At 35.0% G+C, this 22,685-nt stretch overlaps 1 protein-coding gene across 1 annotated transcript in view; it reads left to right on the top strand.

Annotated features, from left to right (window-relative positions):
- NLK (nemo like kinase) overlaps nucleotides 1-22,685 on the top strand; it is a 144,453-nt gene that overhangs the window by 89,627 nt on the left and 32,141 nt on the right. Inside the window, exon 3 of the mRNA XM_081269993.1 lies at nucleotides 2,034-2,089. Coding sequence (XP_081126119.1) covers nucleotides 2,034-2,089 — 56 coding nt within the window. The remainder of the gene's footprint in view (nucleotides 1-2,033; nucleotides 2,090-22,685) is intronic.

Genomic DNA, 22,685 nt, shown 5'->3' with positions numbered 1-22,685 from the left:
AGATGTCAAGTAAAACACTAATTTCTAGCTGCCTTCCTCAAGCTTTAAATTTTCCTGTTAAAAATTTTTCTATCACATAATGAGAAGGAAATTTGTGTGGATTTGTGACATTGGTCCATTACAGATTTTAGAAAATATAGAAGTGAAATAATTTACCTTTCAAATGAAAGTTTATTTTTCATTGAAAAAGAAATGGAAAAGGATAAGGTTCATCAAAAAATTAAGAAAATTGTTGTTTTCTGTATATATTAAATTTCTAAGTATAACATTTTAATTTTAAAAAGACCATAGATATTTCTTCTAAGAACATCTAAGCTATTTAAAAACCTCTACATTTAACTGGTTTTAAAGTAAGTGAAGGCTTTTTCACTAAAGGAGGTTTTAGTTTAATAAAATAAATTTTACAGTGAGAAATAATTGGCTGGGAAAAAAGAATAACGTTAAAATTGAACAAGTTTTCTTACACAAGTAAATTGCAAAAAGCATGAAAAAGAGATAGAGAAACTTTTAGGTTAGAACTTAAAAAGGCATCAATCAATCATAATCTTATTTAGCTTCTGATTTAGACTGACTTTTATTTAAATAAGAAAATTGAACATTTGAGTACTGGATGTTTGATGATATTCAAAAACGTCATGTTTGAGGCCCTGTGTTCAATCCTCAGCCCTGAAAAAGTGAATAAATAAAAATTTAAAATATCAAATCTTTAGATTCCATAATTTCATTCTTTGAAGTTTTTATCTTTTATCGATACTTAACTGATGTATGACTGAAAGAAAGTCTGGTATGTGTTTGAAAATTATATAGAGGGAGTAGAGGTTATAGATAAAATAAAAATGACCATGTGGGTAACTTAGGCTAGGTATTGAGTACATGAGAATTCTTCATATTATTCTTCCGGCTTTATATATATTTGATATTCTCCACAGTTTTAAAAAAATTCCTTAAAATTAAATTTTAAATACTAAGGTAAAGATTACAAAATTGGAACTTGTATCACACCGTTTATTTCCTGTCAATGTCTTCCATGTCTATGACCCTGATATTTCTTGTAGCAACATAAACTTAAAAAGACTAGCTAGACAGCTGGAAGGGGAAATAGACCTATTTGTTATGTTACCTTGGGTAGTATGCTGCTTTTATAAAGGACTTGAATTTTAAAAGTCTTAAAAGTCTTTTTTCCCCTACTCTGGTAACTTTTCTTGTGCTTAGAATAAAACCCATAACACTTAATGTGACTTAAAGAGATTTTGTGTGATATATTTCCTTCCTTCCTCTTCTGCTTTATACCAGTCTATATTCCTCCTATCTACTGTATTCCATGAGCACTGGCTTCTTCTGTTCCTAACGGCTGCCTCACTGTCTTCACTTTGCCTGCTTTGTGTGACCAACTCCTACCCAACCTTCAAATCTTAAAATAGTGTTACTTCAAGCAAGCTTTTTCTCTCCACCCCTCATAATAAAATATTAAATTTCCCTTTATAATAAAAGATAAATTCATTTAAAAAGATGTCATAGTTATATATTTGTGTAACTGTTTATTTGTTTCATGTTTACTTCTCCTCTAACCATGAAAGCAGAGATGGTAATCTGTTTTGTTCATCTGTATAACCCAGAGCTTACCGTAGTGCCTGTCAGGTACAATGTGTATAGTAAACATTTGTAGAACAGAGAAGTAAAGGAATGAATGGTAGATATAGCTCCTTATCCTCTTAGAGCAATATTGATTGTGAAAAAATGGGACATTTCTTTTCAACACTCTCCTCTAGACAGGGATTTTGGTGGCAGGTTGTAAAACACAGTTGCTTCTCTCATTTTGATTTAGCTAGAATTGTCTTTTTTAAGTAGTAAGTTTGTAAACCCATCTTAATATTTAGGACTATGTTTCTTAAAAGACAAATTTAGTTAATATCAGTGGGTAATTATAACTAAGCCTTAAACCATAAATGTGTTGATAATATTTACTTGCATTTATGATGACTTTTGTTTCCTTCTTAGTTCTCTAAATTTGACTTTTTTTCTCCTTTTCTTAGGTACTCTCTGCCCTTGACATACTCCAACCTCCACACATTGACTATTTTGAAGAAATGTATCCTAACCAGGGAATGTGAAAGAAGGGGACAATTTTTTAATTTGTTGTTCTAACACCTGGGGTTTATGCCTTGAATTATATTAAGTCTCATCCTTACAGAAGTGGTTGAAAACCTGGAACCAGGTAATTTTGAAATCACAAGTATCTGGTGGAGCTTAGTATTATTAACATGTCCTATGTAGTGATACCACAGAATAGGGCATCTGAACAGGTGTTTTATTTAATCCCTGCATAGCATTATGAAATAGATTATTATTATCTTATTTTACAGATGAAATCAGTGAGGTGGCCATGTTGTAATAGAACCCAGTAAAGTCATTTTGCCATATACAGCAGCTGCCTGTCAGTTAAGACGATAATACTTGGGGTAAGGTGAAAATTAAAGTACTAGTAAGTTAAATGCCCTGTATTCCATGGAATAATGGTCTTGGTAGTAGTTGTGGTGATGATAATGGCAATATCAGTTGCTTGTATAGTTTTTATTAAATGCCAGCCACAGTTTTTAGTTCTTCACACATGAGTTTATTTAATACCTGTAACCACCCCCTTGGGAAACTATTGTGTTTATTTCCATTTTATAGAAGAAATTGAGGCACAAAAGGTAGAAGATCACAGAGCTAGGAAATGTTGGAATCAAGGATCATTTCTAGGGAGTCTTCGACTATATGACCTTGTTTTCAACCCCTATATATATGATTCACTCAGGAAAAAAGATTTTTTTTCCTATTTCTACTGTTAATGTCTAAAAATAGTATGTTATATATTGTGAATAATAATGATCTATAACATAATGTATGATAGTAGTTCCTGAGAATGTACATTAAAAAAAAATTGAGACACAGTTTCGCCAGTGTCACCAATTTCCATTTGGCATTTAGCCTGATAAAGTTTTCATGTTAAAGACAGGTAATCCTAAATCACTGAATTTGGTGGGCTCATGATAGTGCAGTTTATTTTTTATTAGTACTTTAATTAAAACTGTTACTCAGAATGGAAACCCATATAAGAGATTCTTTTGCTGATTCAGCAATGAAATAAATGAAAATCTCATTTTTATACCTGTAGTAAGTAATTCCATACTAGATAATTATCTTTTATAATTTTAGGAGTTACTCAAGGGGAAAAAGAACAGCTAAGCTGGCTAGGGAATTAGAAACCTTATAAGGTGATAAAATTGTCACTGATCCACACTGCACTGCTGGGATGTTTTGATCTAATAAACCAAAACTTTTTTTTTTTTTTTTTTGCAATAATGAGAACTGAACCTGGGGGCTCATGCATGCTAGGCAAGCTCTACCACTGAGCTACATCCCCAGCCCTGATAAATCAAAACTTTTGAATGCTATAGTCCTTGGTGATATTTTGATCCATGAATGCTTTATTTTATGGAATTAATCCTTTGGGGCAATAAAACTCAGTGGACTTAGGGAGCCCCACCCTGCAAATTCTAAGGAAAGAATTGTTCCCTTGACCAACTACTGTCCCAAAAGAGTGTCTTTGTGTACATAATAACTTGGGCCAGACCAGGTAGTTCTGACATACCCTTAAAAAAAAAAAAAGTATACAAAATTAACCTAAGGTTAGAAGAACCAAGAAAAATTTTTTTCTCCTCACCTGTGGGTTAGCAGTGCCAGCTAAGGGGAGGGCATTAATTATTTCCATTTCATAGATTTCATGAAGATTATCTGGGTCCTCATTGAAGGAAGGGAAGGTCCTGGTAGAGTGGGCAGCATTTGGCTAGGACTGCCTTCTTTAACCCAAAGTTTATGGGAAAGAAATCCACATACTGCAAAGTATTCCTGTCAGTGTGTTGTTATTGTTACTGTATACTTTGGGAATGAAGTTGCTGAAACCAAACTTTGAAATTGAAGAAATTCCCTTTGTTACATATAATTTTATTGTATTATAGCTTGTATTAGGGGTTCCCAAGACCACCCTCAGGTTTTATGATTCACTAGAAGGATTCAAAGGACCCAGAAAAGCTGTTTTTCTCGTGGTTACAGTTTATTACAGCAAAAAGATTAAAATCAGCAAAGAAAAAGGTTTGTAGGGCCTCATGTGAGGTCCAATTGACCTATCCCAGTAGATTGGTATAGGCAAAGCTTAGTTCTCCCAGCAATCATATTGATGACATGGGCAAGTTGTTACCAATCAGGGAAGCTCACCTGAGCCTTGGTGCCCAGGTACTGTGTTATGAGTCAGTTTCATAGGTGTGGAGCTGCTCAGTCCCTAGCCCTCCTTCCCTTTCTGCCCCTAGAGATCAAATATGGTATAGCCAGAGGCCCCAGGCACATATCTGGTATTTACCGTAAATCATAAGCATAATCTGTCATGGCTAAAGCCCTATATATACAAAGACATCACTATCAGACAGATATTCAACTGATTCTAAGGTTATTTCCTTCAATCCTGAAGTCTTGGAATGCACAGGGTTTGTGCAATTAGGTCTGCTGAGTTAATTCTTACTGTACATGGGACATCTGTGGGGAGGGGAGGGAGTGCTTTCATTTTAAGATAATTGGTGAAAATGGGTATATTAAATAAATGCCAAATATATTTAGGTTCTCTTAACTGAACACATATCTAATTTATTATATTCATTTTGTTTTAGGTTATAGTTCAAGCATTAATTGTTTTTGTTTTTGTGGTTTTGGTGCTGGGAATTAAACTCAGTGGTGCTTTACCTCTGAAGTACATCCTGTTCCTTTTTATTTTTTCACATTTTGAAAGAGGGCCTTGCTAAGTTGCTGAGGCTGGCGTTGAACTTGCAATTCTCCTGCTTCAGTCTCCTGAGGATTATAGAATGCATCACTGTACCTGGCCACAAATTGTTTATTTCAAGCATTAATATTGTGTACTTAGGGTTTATCATTTAAATTAAAAATTCTGTATTTCTGTAGGCTAGGAGTTCTTGGTCACTTATTGACTACAATTTAATTGGATTTGGGAGAGCCTTGATTCAATATTATTTGAAATACTTAGAAAACAGAAAAAAAAAGTTAGTGTAGTTAGGATTTAAAACAATGAGTGGCATGTAAGCGGTTTAGTAGCTCTTGGTAGTTAATTTTATCTCATTTTATTAGTTAGCAGAATGTGTGTATGAAATTTCCTCTCCCCAGAATTGTTTGTCAATGTTCAAGTAAGCCTTTGTCATAAAACACTCATAGAGTCCTCTAGTACATCATTTACTTAAATGTTTTGCTTCTTCATTTTGTCTGATATCACTTAATTATTTAGCTTCAGATTTTAAATTGACACATGACTTTCACAGCAGAGTAATGGCTGTTGCTGGAAAAATTTTTCAAACCTGAATCTCAGTTGTCTGTCTTATACTTTTTGGCTATACATAGAATCATGCACAGAAAAAAAGTAAGTGTTTTCCAGCAGAGGTGTCATTTGGAAAAACTAGTTCCTTTTAACATAAAAAGGAATTATACCTGTAACTGCCACAGGATTATAAAGATTTTCTAGGAAGGAATGACTTAGCTTGAAATATATAATACTAAAAAATTATGTAATTTCTTGAATTGTGAGGAGAAAGAAATAATTTTCCAATGTACATATGGTATCATATTATTATGCTTTTCAAGTTAGAAAAATTGTGATGTTATATTGTATATTCAGTTTTAGTATATAAATATTTTCAACCAGATGTCTTAAAATCTAGTTGAAATTTTACCAGTTAAAATCTAACTGTCATTCTTAGAAAATTTGAATTCTGTGAGTATTGATGGAATCAAGAGTACAATAACAATAAAAGTATCATCAAGCTGGGGTTGTGGCTCATGGGTAGAGTGCTTGCCTAGCATGTGTGAGGCACTGGGTTTGATTCTCAGTTTCACATATAAATAAATGAATCAAATAAAGGTCCATCAACAACTATATATATATATATACAATTTTTTAAAAGAGTATCATCATATAGTTTTACAAGCTAATCAGATTTCTCAAAAGAGTCTAAAACTATAACAATTATAATTATATTAGTGCCTACCAGAAATTTAGCTTGAGTTTTATATCTTTAGATAATTCCTTTAAGCAAAAAATGTAAGACAATATCTAAATTATGACTTTATGAATGTATGTACAACATGCAACACCTGTAAGCATAAATCAGGTATTTGGAAGGAGTAATAAGTTCTGCCATGACTTCTGTATCTTCTAGCTTTCTGTTTTCAGAGTTTTTAATCTTTTAAGTCAACCCAAGAAATATATTCTGTAGTAATCTTAAAGATTGTGTATTTCTCTTTTTTTTTTTTTTTTTGAGAGAGAGAGAGACAAAGAGAAGAGAGAGAGAGAATTTTTTAATATTTATTTTTCAGTTTTCAGTGAATACAACATCTTTATTTTATTTTATGTAGTGCTGAGGATCGAACCCAGCGCCCCGCGCATGCCAGGCGAGCTCGTTACTGCTTGAGCCACATCCCCAGCCCCAAGATTATGTAATTTTCTGAGCTGATGTGTTAACTTTTTTGGGGGGTGCTGGGGATTAAACTCAGGGTCTTGTATGTGGGAAGCAAGCACTGTGCCAACTGAACTACATTCCCAGCCCTGATGTGTTAACTTTTAAAGGATTACATTTTTAATTTTGTACTTTGAGTAGGAAATCTGTACTAAAACAGTTTGGCCCTAAATTACTTTGAACCTACTGAAATTTAATCCTAGAGAAGCCAATTCTTATTGTTTGATTGGAAATAGGTATTTATTTTGCTTCAGTCAGGATTCTGGACTTTGCACAGTGTACATAAACAGACCCCTTCCCAGAAAGTGCCAGATGCTTATTGGATTTGAAATAAAATTTTGGCTTGTTTGGGGGGAACGTGTATTTTTAGCTTGAGACATAATTTTAGCATTTTATGAAGAAGAATATGGGTGGTTCATGTCTTCTGTTGAAGCAGTTTCATCCTAAATCCAGTGGCAGTGAGAAATCCAATGGGATAACCATACATCTTTGTTTGTAGGGACAATCCTGGACTTTACCTGATGTCCTAGTATAATTATTAATAAGTTACTTCTTTGACTCTCAAAAGTATCCCTGTTTGGATGATAGGTTTGAGTAGTGCAGTCTGTCTCTTTTTTCAAAGATAGCAAGGAACCTACCTGACAGTTTGGGTCAGTTAGATTTTCTAATGCTTTGAAAGAGTTCTTAACTTTCAGGGAATCTTGGGAGTCAGTGAAGAACTAAATCAGGCAAATAAAATGCATCTATGCAGGGCTGAGGCTGTGTAGCTCAGTGGTAAAGTGCTTGCCTCACATGTGTGAGGCACTGGGTTCAATCCTCAGCACCACATAAAAATAAAGAAAGATACTGTGTGTTCATCTACAATTAAACAAATATTTATTAAAAAAAAAGAAAAAAGAAATGCATCTATGCATAAATAAGTGTACTCTTTGTACAGTAGTAATAACAGCAAAGACTAAAAATTTACATCCTAACAGTTTGAAAGATTCACATATTGTAAGGATTTCCATTCATTTATTCCATAAAAATAAGCATCAACTGTGTTCCCAGAACAAAAGGGTTTTCTGGTTTTTATTCACTATGTTCTGCTGCCTCTTAATGCTTTCCCACAAGGAGAATACAGTCTAATGAGGGAGAGATTCAATGTAAAGAAATAACTATGATATATGGTAGAGTATACCCAAAGAATATAGTCATGTGGCATCAGACTTTAAAGAAGAAGTTACTGCAGACAGAAAAAAAACAATAAAGAGCTGTGCATGGTGGCACATGCCTGTAATCCCAGCAGCTCATGAGGCTGAAGCAGGAGGATCGAGAGATCAGAGCCAGCCTCAGCAAAAAACGTAAGGCACTAAGCAACTAAGTGAGACCCTATCTCTAAGTAAAATACAAATAGGTCTAGGGATATGGCTTAGTGGTCAAGTGCTCCTGAGTTCAATCCCTGGTACCCTCTCCCCCCACCACACACACACACACACACACACACACACACACACACAAAAGAGGCTATTGGAGGAAAAGACATTTCAGATTGTCAATAAAGGATGAAAAGAATTTGGGCAGGTAGCATTGAAAAGGATGGATATTCTAGATGGAGTAAGTCATTATAAACAACTTTAGGGAATGGTCAGTCATCCTGTTGCCTAGAGAATACCATGTACAAATGAGGAAACATTAAGCTAGGTTAGGGCTGACTCATAGAGGGCCTTGAATATTGAGCTAAGGAAATTGGTCTTTATTCAGTAGGCATTGGGGGCCCAATGAAAGATGGACCCCATATTTTTGTCATGAAGAATGAAAGAACCAGAAAGGTACTTGAAAAGTTAACAAGGATTTTCTGTTTGGGTAGTAGTGATGGTTGTACAACATTGTGAATATATTTAGTGCCACTGAATTGTCCACTTAAAAATGATTAAAATACTAAACATGTGTGCATATTACCACAATTTAAAAAAATAAAACCCAAACACACTGTAACAAGGACCTGATTTGAGGGTGCCAAGAGACAGTGACTATTATGCACAGACGGTTGTAAAGGAGAAAAAGATGATGCTTGGCATCTTCCTGGGTGGTTTTTAAGATATCCAATGTTTGTTTTAAACCTTAAATTTCAAAACTTTACAGAAACTGCCCTGCTCTCCTTCTGTCCTCCCCAAAAAGGAACTTGAAAGACTTATCTGCAATTTAACAATTTTCATAGAATAAACTACTTTCAGTAGTCCTTTCTTTATCAATCCATTCAAGAGCAGTTACATATTAGTAGGGTAAGTACATTTTTAATATTTTCAATGACATTCTTATTTTTCCACAAAATTTTAAGCCAGGTCTGATTTCTGTTCAAAGGTCCATTAAACCTTTTTGCATATCTGTACTAACTAAATGTCAATGTGAAGTAGTGCTAATAAATGACAGATCTAAATGCATGATAGAATATTCATTCTGTAAATTTTAAGAAAGTATGTACCATGAACAAATGGATAAGTTCCTACATCAGAACATATACCTAGACAGAGAAGGTAGATCCTGTTAAACGGATTATCATTTTATTTCCTCTCTTCCCAATTACCATAAAAAGTACAAAGTAAACTTCTTTGATATACCTCTCCTGGAGTCATTCTTACAGATTTTTTTTTTTGTTCTCTATGTTTTTAATTCTCTCTGCTCTTCAGAATTGTATAACAACTTTATCTCAAAATCTCTAACCAAAAATGAATTGAACTGGGTGGAAAGGAAGCACCTGTAGAGAGTGCTGTGTTGAGAGAGAGACCTGCTCTTCCTTCAGAATGCTGTTGTGGGGGCTGGGGATGTGGCTCAAGCGGTAGCGCGCTCGCCTGGCATGCGTGCGGCCCGGGTTCGATCCTCAGCACCACATACCAACAAAGATGTTGTGTCCGCCGAGAACTAAAAAATAAATATTAAAAATTCTCTCTCTCTCTCTCCTCTCTCACTCTCTCTTTAAAAAAAAAAAAGAATGCTGTCGTGCTTCTTCACACCATGTATAGCAGTTTGCTCTTGTGGTTTGTTTTGTTTTGTTTTGTTTTAATATTTATTTCTTTTGCTTGTACACAATATCTTTGTTTTATTTATTTACTTTTTATGTGGTGCTGAGGATACCCAGGACCTCACACACACTAGGCGAGTGTTCTACCGCTGAGCCACAACCCCAGCCCCTGCTCTTGAGTTTTAATGACTTCATTTATGCCATTTTACAATAGATCAGACTGGAAGAAATGCTGTCATTCTATTGAGCAGAATGATATTTGGAACTAAATTAGTAGAAGTGAGTTTCTTCAGACCTGCTAAGGACTGATGGGTTTGATTTGAGGTCTCATTGCCTTTTTGAATAAAGTATAAATATTCATTGTATTACAATTTATATGACTGATATGTGTATCCTTTACTCTCTGAGTGGATTAAGAGATAATTGAAGAATTTGCCTTTTCTCTTCCTGAATGAAAACTAATGGAGCAATAAAATGTTCCTAATATAGGTAAAAATCTTTCAAAACAAATTTTATATTCAAAAAATAACTAAAATAGTCATTTTGGCTTCTTATTCCTTGACTAATGATTTTTGGATTTGTATGTCTGTGTGTTAGTTTTGGAGGGTTCTCGGGGTGGTAAATTAGAAATCACCAGACTGTACCATCCACGTTTGACAGACACCAAGCTTGCTTTTCCTTCTCCAGTGTACTTGGTGAAGAGAAGAACTGAAATTTGAAATAACATAATTTTCTCTAGAATGCTTTTTTTGTTTTATACCTACTTGGTTATGATCTTAGTAACAAAGATTCATCTGACAACCTTTGGGTTATAACAGACTATGTTGATAGCTTTCCAGTTGTTTTTCTTGTTTATGTTGTTTTGTTGTTGTTTTTGATAGTAATTGATTTTTAAGTCAGTTTTGAATTGCAATTGAGGTAGTTTTAATTTTTGACACATTATATCCAATAAATGAGTTGCTTTAAAAAAAGGGGGGGCTTTGCCTTTTCCTGTGAAAGAGATTATCGTATTCAAACATTTTAACAAAATGACCTTTTATTCCATTGATTTATATAGAGAGGCACAGGCATGCTTCAGAAAAGGTCAGTGATTCTAATTGAAGCACACACCAATTTTTTTCTAGTTGTAAAGGCACCCATGCTTTTTGTTGGAAAGAAGATGATGAGATTTAGGGCTGACCATTTGTTACAAGAGAATACAGTTCTCTCTGACACATTGTTGTTTTTCTTTCATGTGCAAAGCATGGTTTGAAATCAACAATATCCACAAACCAGATTCTCCTTTTGCATACTATTTAATGCCTTCACCTTTATTTCAGACTAGCCAATTTGATATCTGAGCTCTAGGTTGAAATTTCCTTCCCTGTAAGTCCTGATTTGGAAGGAAAAAAATGTGAGGAAAGAGATTTTATTAAATCTCATATATTTACAGTTGTGGAATTTTCTTCTTTCAACCAGTAGTGGTAGGATTTCCAAATTCATGTTTAAAGTGGGCTTAAGCATGTTTTAACTCTGGCTTATGGCTTTAATAAACCATAGTATGCAGATAACTAAGAATTTACTGTGTTCTTTGGAAAAGTCACACAACTCACATACTTGTTCCAATATATAGCACATTAAAATGAAGATCATTTTTAAAAGAAAATGAAAAAAATGATTGTAGGACTGTTGACTAATGTGGGGACCTACTTGATAAATATTTAATATTGTAAGATTTATTTTTTATAATCTGGCTCAGTGTTGGTTTCTGTCCAATATGAAATAGAAAAAAGAATAATCAGTTTCCATTATTCAGTAAAGAGTGTTTAGGGATTAAAATTGAGTTCTGAAAGCTTTCCATTCATATTCATTCTGTAGGAAATAATTTGATATATCAGGTTCTCCATTTTATTTTCCCAACCCAGCTAAGTCAGTTAAATGCCCTTATTTTGTTACCTGAAAGCTTTTAATGCAGCATTAATAGTTTTTCATACAACATCAGTGGTTCATTGCACATAGAACATTAAATGAGTTCTTCAGTTCAGTTAACTAGATGGTAAGAGTATTTAAACCTGATAGTTTTGTTTTTTGTTTTTGTTTTTGTTTTTTTTTTTTTTTTGGTATAGTATCATACATGTATACTACTTGAGCTGCCCAAAATGGTTAGCTCTCTGTTATTAAAGTATTCACTTAGCAGTGCTTCATTATTACATACTTGTGTAGTACCTTATCAATCAATAGTAAACATTTTTTAATAGTTTATAGCTTCCCCCAGTTCTATCTTTTTGGGTGGGGGCTTACTAGAGATTGAACCCAGGAATGTCCTACCACTAAGTTACATCCCCATCCCCATTTTAAAGAAATATTTTTATTTTGAGACAGGGTCTCACTAGGTTGCTGAAGCTGGCCTGAACTTGTGATCAATCCCCCTGCCTTGGCCTCCCAAGAAGCTGGGATTATGGGTGGGTGCCACCAAATCTGGCATTCCCCCATTTCTTATTTATTCTCTAATAAAAGTGATGCAACAAATCAGTTTTATTCTTTATCTTTTATCTGGGAGGTGGGAAAATTTTAAGTTATAGGCTACGTTGGCAGGCCTGAACATGAGAATGTGGAAAATTGACGATCCTCTCATAGTCCCAGAGTATTCTTAATTAAGAAACTGACCAATCACATGTCTCCTTTACTTCTCCCTACAAAGCCTTAGTACCTTCTCCAATAGGTGTTTTTGGTATTGGAGCATAATTAATAGCAGTCTCTAAAATTAGCACTTTTCTTCTTTCTGTCTGCCACATTCTCTTCATCCCTTAGTTTCGCTGCCTGATGACAGAAATCTTGAGTTGTGTGACATTATGCAATAGGAATAAGACCTTCATCCTGTGTTTATTTCAAAATCCTTATGATTGATTCTGGGCCTATCCAGCCGGCATTCTGCTAGCTTGAGGTAATAGAAAATCAATTGAAATGACAAAGACCATGGAATCTTGAACTGGACTGCCTAGATTTGAATCCTAGCTTTGCCTCTTACTACTTTTGTGATCTCGGACACATTTCTTAACCTCTCTCTGCCCCAGTTTCCTCATAAGTAAAGTTAGAATAACAGTGATGTCTCACTCAGAGACATCTTTGAGGATTAAAATAAGATGGGTAAATAGATATAGTAGTACTTAGTACTTAGTAAATGCTATAATAGTAAGGGAAGCATCTTATAGAGAAGGTAAAATCCTTGGGGAAGCTTAAAGAAAATAGGAATTTTTATGAATCTTCATCCCAGAACATAAATTTAACATAAACTCTCTATCACCCCTAAACCTTCTATCCAGACTGCATCCACATTATACCTTCTTATTGTTTTTTCCATTGCCTTTACCAAATCTTTCTTATTAATTGGAAATTTATGGTATAAAATCCTCATTCAGTCTGAGATTCCAAGAATCACTCCTCTTCTCTATACCTTGTAGGAGTCGTCATCTCTCCTTTTTTTTCAGTTCTTTTGAAAGCCCTTCCTGACTGCATAAAGATTGCTAAGCTTTAGTTTTTACCCATCCTATGGTTGTTTTTTTTTTTTTTTCTTAAACTGTTTAAAGTTCCAATGCAGTTGGATTTTTTTCCCCCCATCTCCTTTGGAAGAATCGCTATAGTTGGAGCGACTTATTCATAGCAGCTCTTTGAAACACCTGTGTTCTAGGTGAAGCCAAAAAAAAAAAAAATTCTAAAGCTTGACTCTAATCTTTTCACCTATTAAAAAATAAATATATCTTTAAAACTTCCCAGCTGGTGGGAATGAAATGCTGTCAGGACTCTCAACTATTAGAGGATAATATTGAATAACTACAAAGCCACACCTAATTTGAACTTCTGAAAAGCCTCAGAACCCTATTATCATCCTCCTGAACCTGCTTAACCTTCTGGGTAACCTTCTGATTATTAGCCACTTGACATACATAATTCAGGTGTGAGGGTTTAAGGAAACTCACGGGACTGTATTTATTTGATCTTTTATGTCATATCCCACTGTTCTGACTTTATTTCAATTTTTTAAAGTTGCTAGACACCAGGAGGCGTGTGTTTCGTGGAGACCTAGAGGTTTCAGGAGCCACTAAATATATCAGACTTGCCTTAATTGGAGGATATAGGGTATCAGTGGGGCTTTTAGCCACTTGACCAACCAGCTAAGTCTCCTGCTATCAACTCAATTTGTAAGCAGTACCTCGGGAAACTTAATAGACCTATAACACACTAGTGCAAATTGTTATTTTAGCCAGAATCCAATTTATTCATGTGCTACTTATTATTTTATTCTCTGCATGCTCTGCACATGTCATTGTTAAATATTAAACTGAATGACACAATTGGCAATAGGTTTAATAATAATCTCTTTAATTGGCAGTCTTTTCCTCTTATCGATAAATCACTTAGAGGTGACACGAGAACCAGATGGTAGAAAATAGATAGGATCCGGTTGAAGTGGCAAGTGGCATATTTCCAAAAGATATATGATTTGCACATTTTGGGTTCTTTATGTGTGTTCTTAGTTTGTATGTTTGGATATGTAGATGTTAATCAGTTACAGGATACTAATCTGATCGCTGCTGAGAAACCCTTCAGTTACTAGAGGCTCTTTACCAAAACTGGGAGTCCCTTGTGTAGAGCTTCGCAAAGGTCTCACAGAGAGGAGTACTTTTAATTGTTCCCTTGAGTTTCCAGTCCACCTTCAAAATTACACCTCCTGTAGAAAACCATTTTTGGTCTAAGAAAGGGCTTTTGTTCACATTTGAGTAAACTCTGAAAGGATGTGACTGTCATGGACAGTGGTTTTCAGTGCCAAAAAAAATAAAGACTGTATTAATAAATAAATAGAATTTTCCTCTTCCTTCAGTGGTGATATCATTTTGAGAGTGCCTGATCTTTCCTTTTGAAATTCCATCATTGGCTTAAAGGAGCTTTTTTGAGTGGTTGTCGTTTTTTGTTTTTTTTTTTTTAATCACTTATGTTCTTTTCTTCCCCCCTTCCAGGGGAAGAATGTTGGGAAAATAAGAGCAAAGTCAGGTATTTCAGCAAAGGTCATGGACTTTTATTTCAGGCAGCCCTGAGTTCAGATCCTGATTTGTTCCACCTTACTAGCATTTAGACCTTGAAAACATTTGCTACTCCAACAGTTTTTTCAATGATAATAGAGATAATATTCTTCCTCATAGAGATATTTCAGGGAAAATCTGAGTCTGTTGTATGTGGGACTTTGGGCATAGCAACTGGCATACTGATGTTTAATGATCTCAATACCCCTCCTCCTTCCTCTAACAGTAATGATGATAATTACCACCTAATCCCTGTTCCCCTTGTGCCAGGCAGTTTTGTGTAATTCCAAATTCATACATCTAAAGCCTGGCAGTAACCCTGTGTAGTAAATAGCATGTGCCTATTCTTTTATTTTTATTTTTGTTTTATTACTTTTTTCTTTTCATATACCAGGGATTGAACTCAGGGGCACTCAACCACTGAACCACATCCCCAGCCCTATTTTGTATTTTACTTAGAGACAGGGTCTCACTGAGTTGCTTAGCGCCTCTTGGTTGCTGAGGCTGGCTTGTTGAACTCACGATCCTCCTGCCTCAGCCTCCTAAGCTGCTGAGATTACAGGCATGAGCCACAGTGCCCAGCTCATTATGCCTATTTTATAACTGCAGAAACACACTCAGAAGTTAACTAGCCTAATATCATCAAGCAAATAAATGATAGAGTCATGACTGTAATCCTGTTTATTTTGATTCCAAAGCCTACACCACACTGCCTCCCACTACTAAATCCATTTAACTCCTCATTAAAAAAAAAAAAAAAGTTTCCAGGCCTTCTCTCGTTTGAAGTAGAATTATTTGTTTTATCTTTTTCTGTAGTTTTAGATTTTTGAGGTTTTCTTTCTTTTGAAGGGGCAGATTAAGAACAAGGAATGGGATTTAGTGCCACCTCTTTTGCATACTAAGATACCTACAATTAGTTCCTTCACCTCTCTAAACCTCTGCTCCTTTGTATAATGGAGATTATACTAGGACTTACTTCTTAGAATAACTAGGAATAGATGAGGCAAAATTAACGTAAAGCTGATGGCTAAAAACATACAAAACTCTGACTAAATATCAGCCCTTTTTCTTTTCCAGTCAAGCTTCTGTGTCCGTGTATATTAAAATAGTTTTGCTTCCTTTGTTCTCTCTACTTGATTTTTTTATAGATCAATGACAGTCTTTTTCTAACTCCTTGACTGTTGCCTTGCATTCATCTATCTTTTTTTCTCTGTCTTGTCATTGAGTTAGCCTACTCTCTGCACCCACTTGGTACCCAGTCAGTATTTATTGATGCTAATGATGATGGTTAAACAAAGATGCTGTTGGCATCAGTCCTGAAGCCTCTGAGACTGCTTGAGTAATCATGACTTCCTAAAAACAGAAAGTATTCAATCATCTTACTCATAATTGAAGGTCAGAATTTGATGTCAAGCATTTTGTTTCTGTGGTGATTGTGTAGCTTTTTCTGCAGAATTGTCTTTGACAGCAGAGGTGGTCAGGATTTCTGGTATGAGGCTGATTATCCTGCATTCTTAAATTATTTCCTAAAATAGATGCAACACCATAGAGGTAGGTTAAACAAATATTGATCGTAGTTTAGATTTGTTTTAATTGGAGGAAGAGGTCACTGGAGGCTTAACATTGAGGTGTAGTTGGCTGTCAGGCTTTAGATTAGTTTCCTAGTCTTCTTACCCATAATGTTTTTTGCAACAGGAAAAAAAATTATACAAACCTGGCTTTAATTATAAACACACTTTTTTTTTTTCTGCCTTTCTTGTATCAGTATGTTCCCACCTCATTTCTTTGATCCTTAAAAGCCCCCTTATTTCTTGCTTTTTCCTTCCCCTAATTCTGTCCTCCATGAAGACATTTTCTTCCGATGCCTTCTTCTTGGGAGTCTGACAGTACAGTCCTATTTATATTTGGGCACTGTCCACTAACAACTCAGCTTTTGACACTCATGCATTATTTTAAACAATATCATGTCATTATGGTTGAACTTACAGTCTATTAATGTAATGTGCTTATATAATATTAATATCCAGATTTTTAAATTAAATAAGGAAAAATGAAAAAAGTTAATATAAGAAACAGTCATTTACAAAGAAAAATAAGATTATAACCCAAAGCAAAATTAATGCTTTACCTGAAACAAATTTCATTTGATAGAAAATAGAGGTTATTTCTTTCTTGCTATATCTAATGACTCCCAAACATATTTTCAACTTTTACCTCTCTCATCCAAGGCCTATCCTGTATTTCCAGTAGTCTCTAAGCGGGGGGGGGGGGGGGGGTCCTCTATTTTTTTTATCAGGGACCATTATCCCAGCCCTTCTACATTACCCATACACACAAAAAAAAAATTAGCCTTGCCAGGAGTGGTGTACATATATATAATCAAAGCAACTTGGGAGGCCAAGGCAGGAAGATCACAGGTTTGAGGCCAGCAATTTAGGGAGATCCTGTCCCTAGGTAAATAAAGGGCTGGGGATATAGCTCACTGGTAGTGTCCCTGGGATCAATTACCCATTTAAAAAAAGAAAAGAAGCCTTGAAATTCTTCGTCCTTTTCACATACACACAGATTTTTAAAGTTTCTCTCATCTATTTAAAAACAATAATAGGAAATATGAAGCTGCTTAACAATAAATAATTCATAGATGCAGGGAAAATCAAAAGAAGAGTAAAAGGAATAAGACTTGAAGGAAGTGAATACTCTGGAAGTGAAAAGAGACTGAAGCAAAGAGAGAACTAGAAAAACTTGCTTATAATTCTTTTAGCCTTTGTATTTCTTCTATGTCATTGGCAAAAGGGGTATCATTAATTATTGGGCCTGCTAACCTGACATTCCTTTACTGGAAAAATAAAGGGTTAGACTTCTGAATCATTCCAACCTAGGTTTGAATCCACGTGCTGTGCCAAACATCTTAACCTCTTTCAGCCTCAGTGTGTTCAATTTGTAAATAGGTATAGTTACAAATTAGGGTAAATGAGGATTAGATGAGATGACTTTTAAAGAGTCATATAGTAGCTTCCAAAAAAAGGTTAACATACTTTTTTCTTTCCTCATAGCCCATAATTAAAAGTATGGGATTCAGCTATTCTGTGTTTCAAAGCACACCTTGATATTTGGTTAAGAGATGGAAATAGTAGACTAATAAAGGCAAGTTCCAATGGGAAGCAGCTTGCAGGATTGAGAAAGCACAGACTAGGAGCTAGGCTTTAACTGCCTGGGAATGTGACCTTGGGTAAATAGCATAACCTCTCTAGCACAAATTTGTACTTCTTTTAAGTGATGTTCTCCAGTAACTAATATTTGAGAAAGCAGCGAAGAAGCCTTGAAATGTTAACATTGTTTAAAAAATTAACTCTTTAAAGCAACGCAAAGACACTGTTTCTCTTGAGCACCTGAGCTGCCATGTCACCTCCCCAGTATATTTGTAATTGTTCATTTGCATCATTCATTTTTCTGAAGCAAATCAGTACATTTTGAAATTCATATTTCATGGAGCTACTTAACTAATTGCTGCAATCAGCCGCAATTTATTTTATAACAGAGCTGTTCAAATCACTTTAAGGTTGGCATACCTCGCATGGTGTGCTTTTAATGATCATATTTAATGACGAGTTTTAATAGGGGAAATGGTTAATCTGCTAATATTCTTCTTAAAGCCCTAACTTTGGTTCTATGGTTTATCTTCACCCAGTGGTAACTTAAAAGACCATAACAAAGTCATTGACCCAGTAGGTACACCAGCTGTTGGAGAGGCTATCCCATTTAGAAGGACAAGGAGAGGAAAAGAGCACCCTGTTTTTACTCTTGTATAGAGACCCTCATTAAATTACTCAGAAACAATAATCAGATAGATGCTGTTCAAGTTAATGGCACCTCTGAGTCCCTGTCAAGAGAGCTTTATTTAATGCGCAACAGACCTGAAGTGATGCAGGTGTCTTTTCAGGCCCTCATTTAATTTAAGCTGCTATAGTTGGCATGGCAACTAGTTGAGACATCTGGGAGACATTATGCTGGGGATTGAGACTTCAGAGCATTTCTGCTACAGCAAAGCAAAAACCTTATCATAAAATGGTATGTGATGCCTCTAAGTTTTTGCAGATATAGTGCTAAATTTTCAAATTCAGAAATTATGTTTTCCGAAGAAGATTATTTTGGCCTAGTTGGGTTGTTTTCTGTGAAGAAAAAACTGCTCCACTCGTGAATAGTCTATTTCCCTAAAAATTTTACTTTACTAAACTGATGCAGGACAAAACTTACCCTCTGTGAAGTGACTATTTTAATCAATTTTTTAAAAAAACTGTATTAAGATTGCTCAGTCATTTGAGTTGAGGAGAGGAAAGCATTTCTGAACAAAGATAAACAGAAAATGGTAAAGATAGACAAGAGCTCTGTGTTTTTGCTTTTCTGGTTTAATAGGATTTTATTGACCTAGTCCTATTCTTTTTTAATCCAACCTGTCATCTTTTCAAGAAGCAGAGATAGGAAAGTATCACTTAAAGAAAAACACTCTTTTTTCTTAAATATTTTAATAGAAGGTCGAATAAAATGTTTTTCAAGTTCATGGTTCCTGAAGACAATGACATGATGAATTTGTGTTTAGCAGAGGAAACACCAGCTGGTTTGTATTTTGTGAGAAATCATGCACATGTGTATATGGTCCTAATCTGGAGGAATTGGCCTATTTGAAATCATGCTCCTTATTGATTTCAAAAGCTTTCCTTTTCAATTTTTCTTTTTTTTTTTGGGGGGGGGGCAGGGGCAGGGTGGGTACTGGAGATTGAACTCAGGGTCACTCAACCACTGAGCCACATCCCAGCCTTATTTTTACATTTTATTTAAAGACAAGGTCTCACTGAGTTGCTTAACACCTTGCAGTTGCTGAGGCTGGCTTTGAAATCACGATCCCCCTATCTCAGCATCTAGAGCAGCTGGGATTACAGGTGTACACCACTGCACCCAGCTACTTTTCAATTTTTTGATATCTGATAATACTTTTGCTTTGTATTAGGTTGAACCATAAGAAATTGTTGTTGGTCACAAAATAGTCCAATTTGTCAGTTCAAATTTATAAGATCTATAGGATGAACAACATCCTAACCTGATATGTTTTATAGTGCTAAGTGAAATGCTGGAATTTTTTTTCTAAAATAAGTAATTTATTATCCAATATCTGGTTAGAACAGTACCTATTCCAGTCAAAGTTTTCCTTTTACTCCTTTCTTTGAAAATGTAGTCATTGTTGTCTGTATTTGGGTTTTGTTTCAGTTTGCTCCTTTTGTAAGTCAAAGCAAGATTTTCCAAGTGCCAGCACTATGAATTCAACCTGATGACTTGAAAATTAGGATGTTTTCTCTCTGGTGCTTGCATGCATACCAACTGTCACTACTAACAACAAAGACTCTGGTATTGCAACTAGGCTGCCAGTTTTGTAGATATGTGAGGCAGAATAGACTATAACCTGCTCTTCACATCCATGGAAGAACTTTTCAGTGCTGGCAGGAGCAGAATATTGTCAATAAACTGAGCAGATATGGCTGACATTTCATATAGATAAATGCTTCTTACTCTTTCCTTAGGACTTTTTTTTCCCCCAAGAATAAAACCTCAAGTTGACAGCTGTCTTAGTCCATTTGAGCTGCTTGTAAGAAAACACCATAAACTGAGTAGCTTATAAACAACTGAAATTTGTTTCTCAGAATTATGGAAGCTGGTAAGTCCAAAATTAAGACACTAGTAGATTTGGTTATCTGCTAAAGATCCATTTTCTGGTTCATATAGTCTTTTCACTAAAATAGTGGAAGGGACTAACAAGCTCCTTGGACCTCTTTTGTAGGGGCACTAATGCCTCATAATGTAATCCCTCCCAAAAGCTCCACCTCCTAATACTATCATCTTGTAGTTTAAGATTTCAACCTGTGGATTCTGGGGAGACACAGGCATTCAGACAATGAGAACATCACTTGGTATAGTAATGGCATTTGTGAAGTTTTTCCATTGTTTTTGTTTTGTTTTGTTCTGTTTTCTGTGTAATGTTCCCTTGCTTTTTTGTCCCTTAAGATTTCTGGAACCAATACAATGAAAAAATAGTGGATCTTCTGATTGAGACTTAATGGTACAAATAGAAGTATTTTCCTGTCTCTATCCTGTGTTTAAGATTTCTTCAAGGAGGAAAAAAAATGTTTAGTATATACAAGAGGGTTAATATCTTACTTAATATGGGAAGCATCTTATCATACCAGTAGAAAATTGAGACAAGGATAGGAACATTTTGCCCTCACTCTCATTTTTCTTTTTTCTTCTCTCGTGCTCGTACAAGCATGTGACCAATAAACCTGTAAATGGTTTTCAACTTGCATACACAGTTGTTAGACCACAGATCTTTACTACCACTCTTCCCTATAGTCCTCCTAAAATATCAATAAAGAATTAAAAATTTAAACCAGAAGGGGCAGAAATTTAAGCTGGCAATGGTGAGAACCAGAAACAGGTTGATTATTGCTACAGAACATCAAAAAGGCTCAGAAATTGGAGGCCTCAGGTATCAGAAATTAGGGATGCAAGTGAGTCTGAACACAGACTTGTTTATACACCTGTAGTAGATGTAGTAGGATACCCCAGTCTTTCTTTACCTCACCCTGCAGGAGACTAAAGGTTTATTATGTGGAAACAGCATGTTAGGCTGTGGTTTCTCTGGCTCCCAGCCCCACTCACACAGAACCCTAGCAGCCTGGCCTATACCACCTAAGCCAAAAGAAAGAGGGTTGTTTTCTGGAGAAATGTATTAACCAAGAGAGAGGATCTACACATAGTTAAGGTTCACTCATGACACAATACCGTAAAGCTCTAACTGCTACATTATACTCAAACACTAATAGCCTAAACATCTTGTGATAGGGAATTATTTAACTCATGACATATTACATTTAAAAAGAATGCTAAATAGCACTTCAAATGATAAAAGATTATGTAATACAATGGTATTTTGAATTTTTAAAGGTGTATAGTTTATCATATAATTCTTTGATACCATAATTCCACTTCAGGAATCATTCATTAGGAAATAATGAGATTCACATAAAGCTATGTGTATAGCATGTTTAGCCCAGAGTTATTTAAAATTGGAAAAAGAAATAGAAATAACTTAGATGTTTTTTTGTTGTTGTTGTTGTCTTTGGTACTGGAGACTAACCCAAGGGTACTTTGCCACTGAGCCACATCCCCAGCCCTTTTTGTTAACTTTTTTATGTTAAGACAGGGTCTCACTAAGTTGCTGAGGTTGGCTTTGAACTTGTGATCCTCCTATCTCAGCTTCCCAAGTTGCTGGATTTACAGGCATGCTCCACCATGCCCCATTAATAACTTAGGTTTTTAACAGTGGTGGATTGGTAAAATGAATTACATCTGTACATTAGAACTCTGGATAAAATCCTGCTTTATTTAATGACAGACTTCCCTTATTTTTTATTTACATATTTATATTTTTTCAAACTAAGGCAATAGGCAGCAAAGCTATATATATTATAATCCAAATTTTATTTTAAATATACATATATGTAGATACATATTTTCATCAAAATATAGTTTTTTAGTTCAAAGAAATAGTGTTCTGGGTAGTTTTTATATTCTTATGTTTCTTTGTATTTCAAATGTAGAAAACTGGAGTTTTCTACATAAAGTTTTTAAAAACTATTATGAAAATTTGAGTAGAGACAATAGTGTAATAACTCTGAAATACCCATCTTCAATAATGTTGATCTTTTTGCCATTCTCATTTTGTCTCTACCCTGATGCCTCCTTTTTTGAAAAGGAAGGCTGAAGTCTTTTAAAGTACATCCCAAACATCTTATTACTGCACCTATAAATACTTAAATATGCATTACTGATAAGAACATAAGCAGTATGCCATAATCATGTCTAATAGAGTTATCCTATTCCTTAATATCTATTCGGATTGCCTTAAAGATCTCTCTTTGAATCAGGATCTAAACAAAGTTCACACATTTGAATTTGGTTATTATATCTCTTTGAGTCTCCTTTATCCCAAACATTCCTGCCTGACTTCATTCCCCCTCCTAC

This window comes from Spermophilus citellus (genome assembly GCF_964194105.1).
Source record: "Spermophilus citellus genome assembly, chromosome: 17".
Taxonomy (NCBI): Eukaryota; Metazoa; Chordata; class Mammalia; order Rodentia; family Sciuridae; genus Spermophilus; species Spermophilus citellus.
This window is presented reverse-complemented; position numbering and strand designations above follow the sequence as displayed.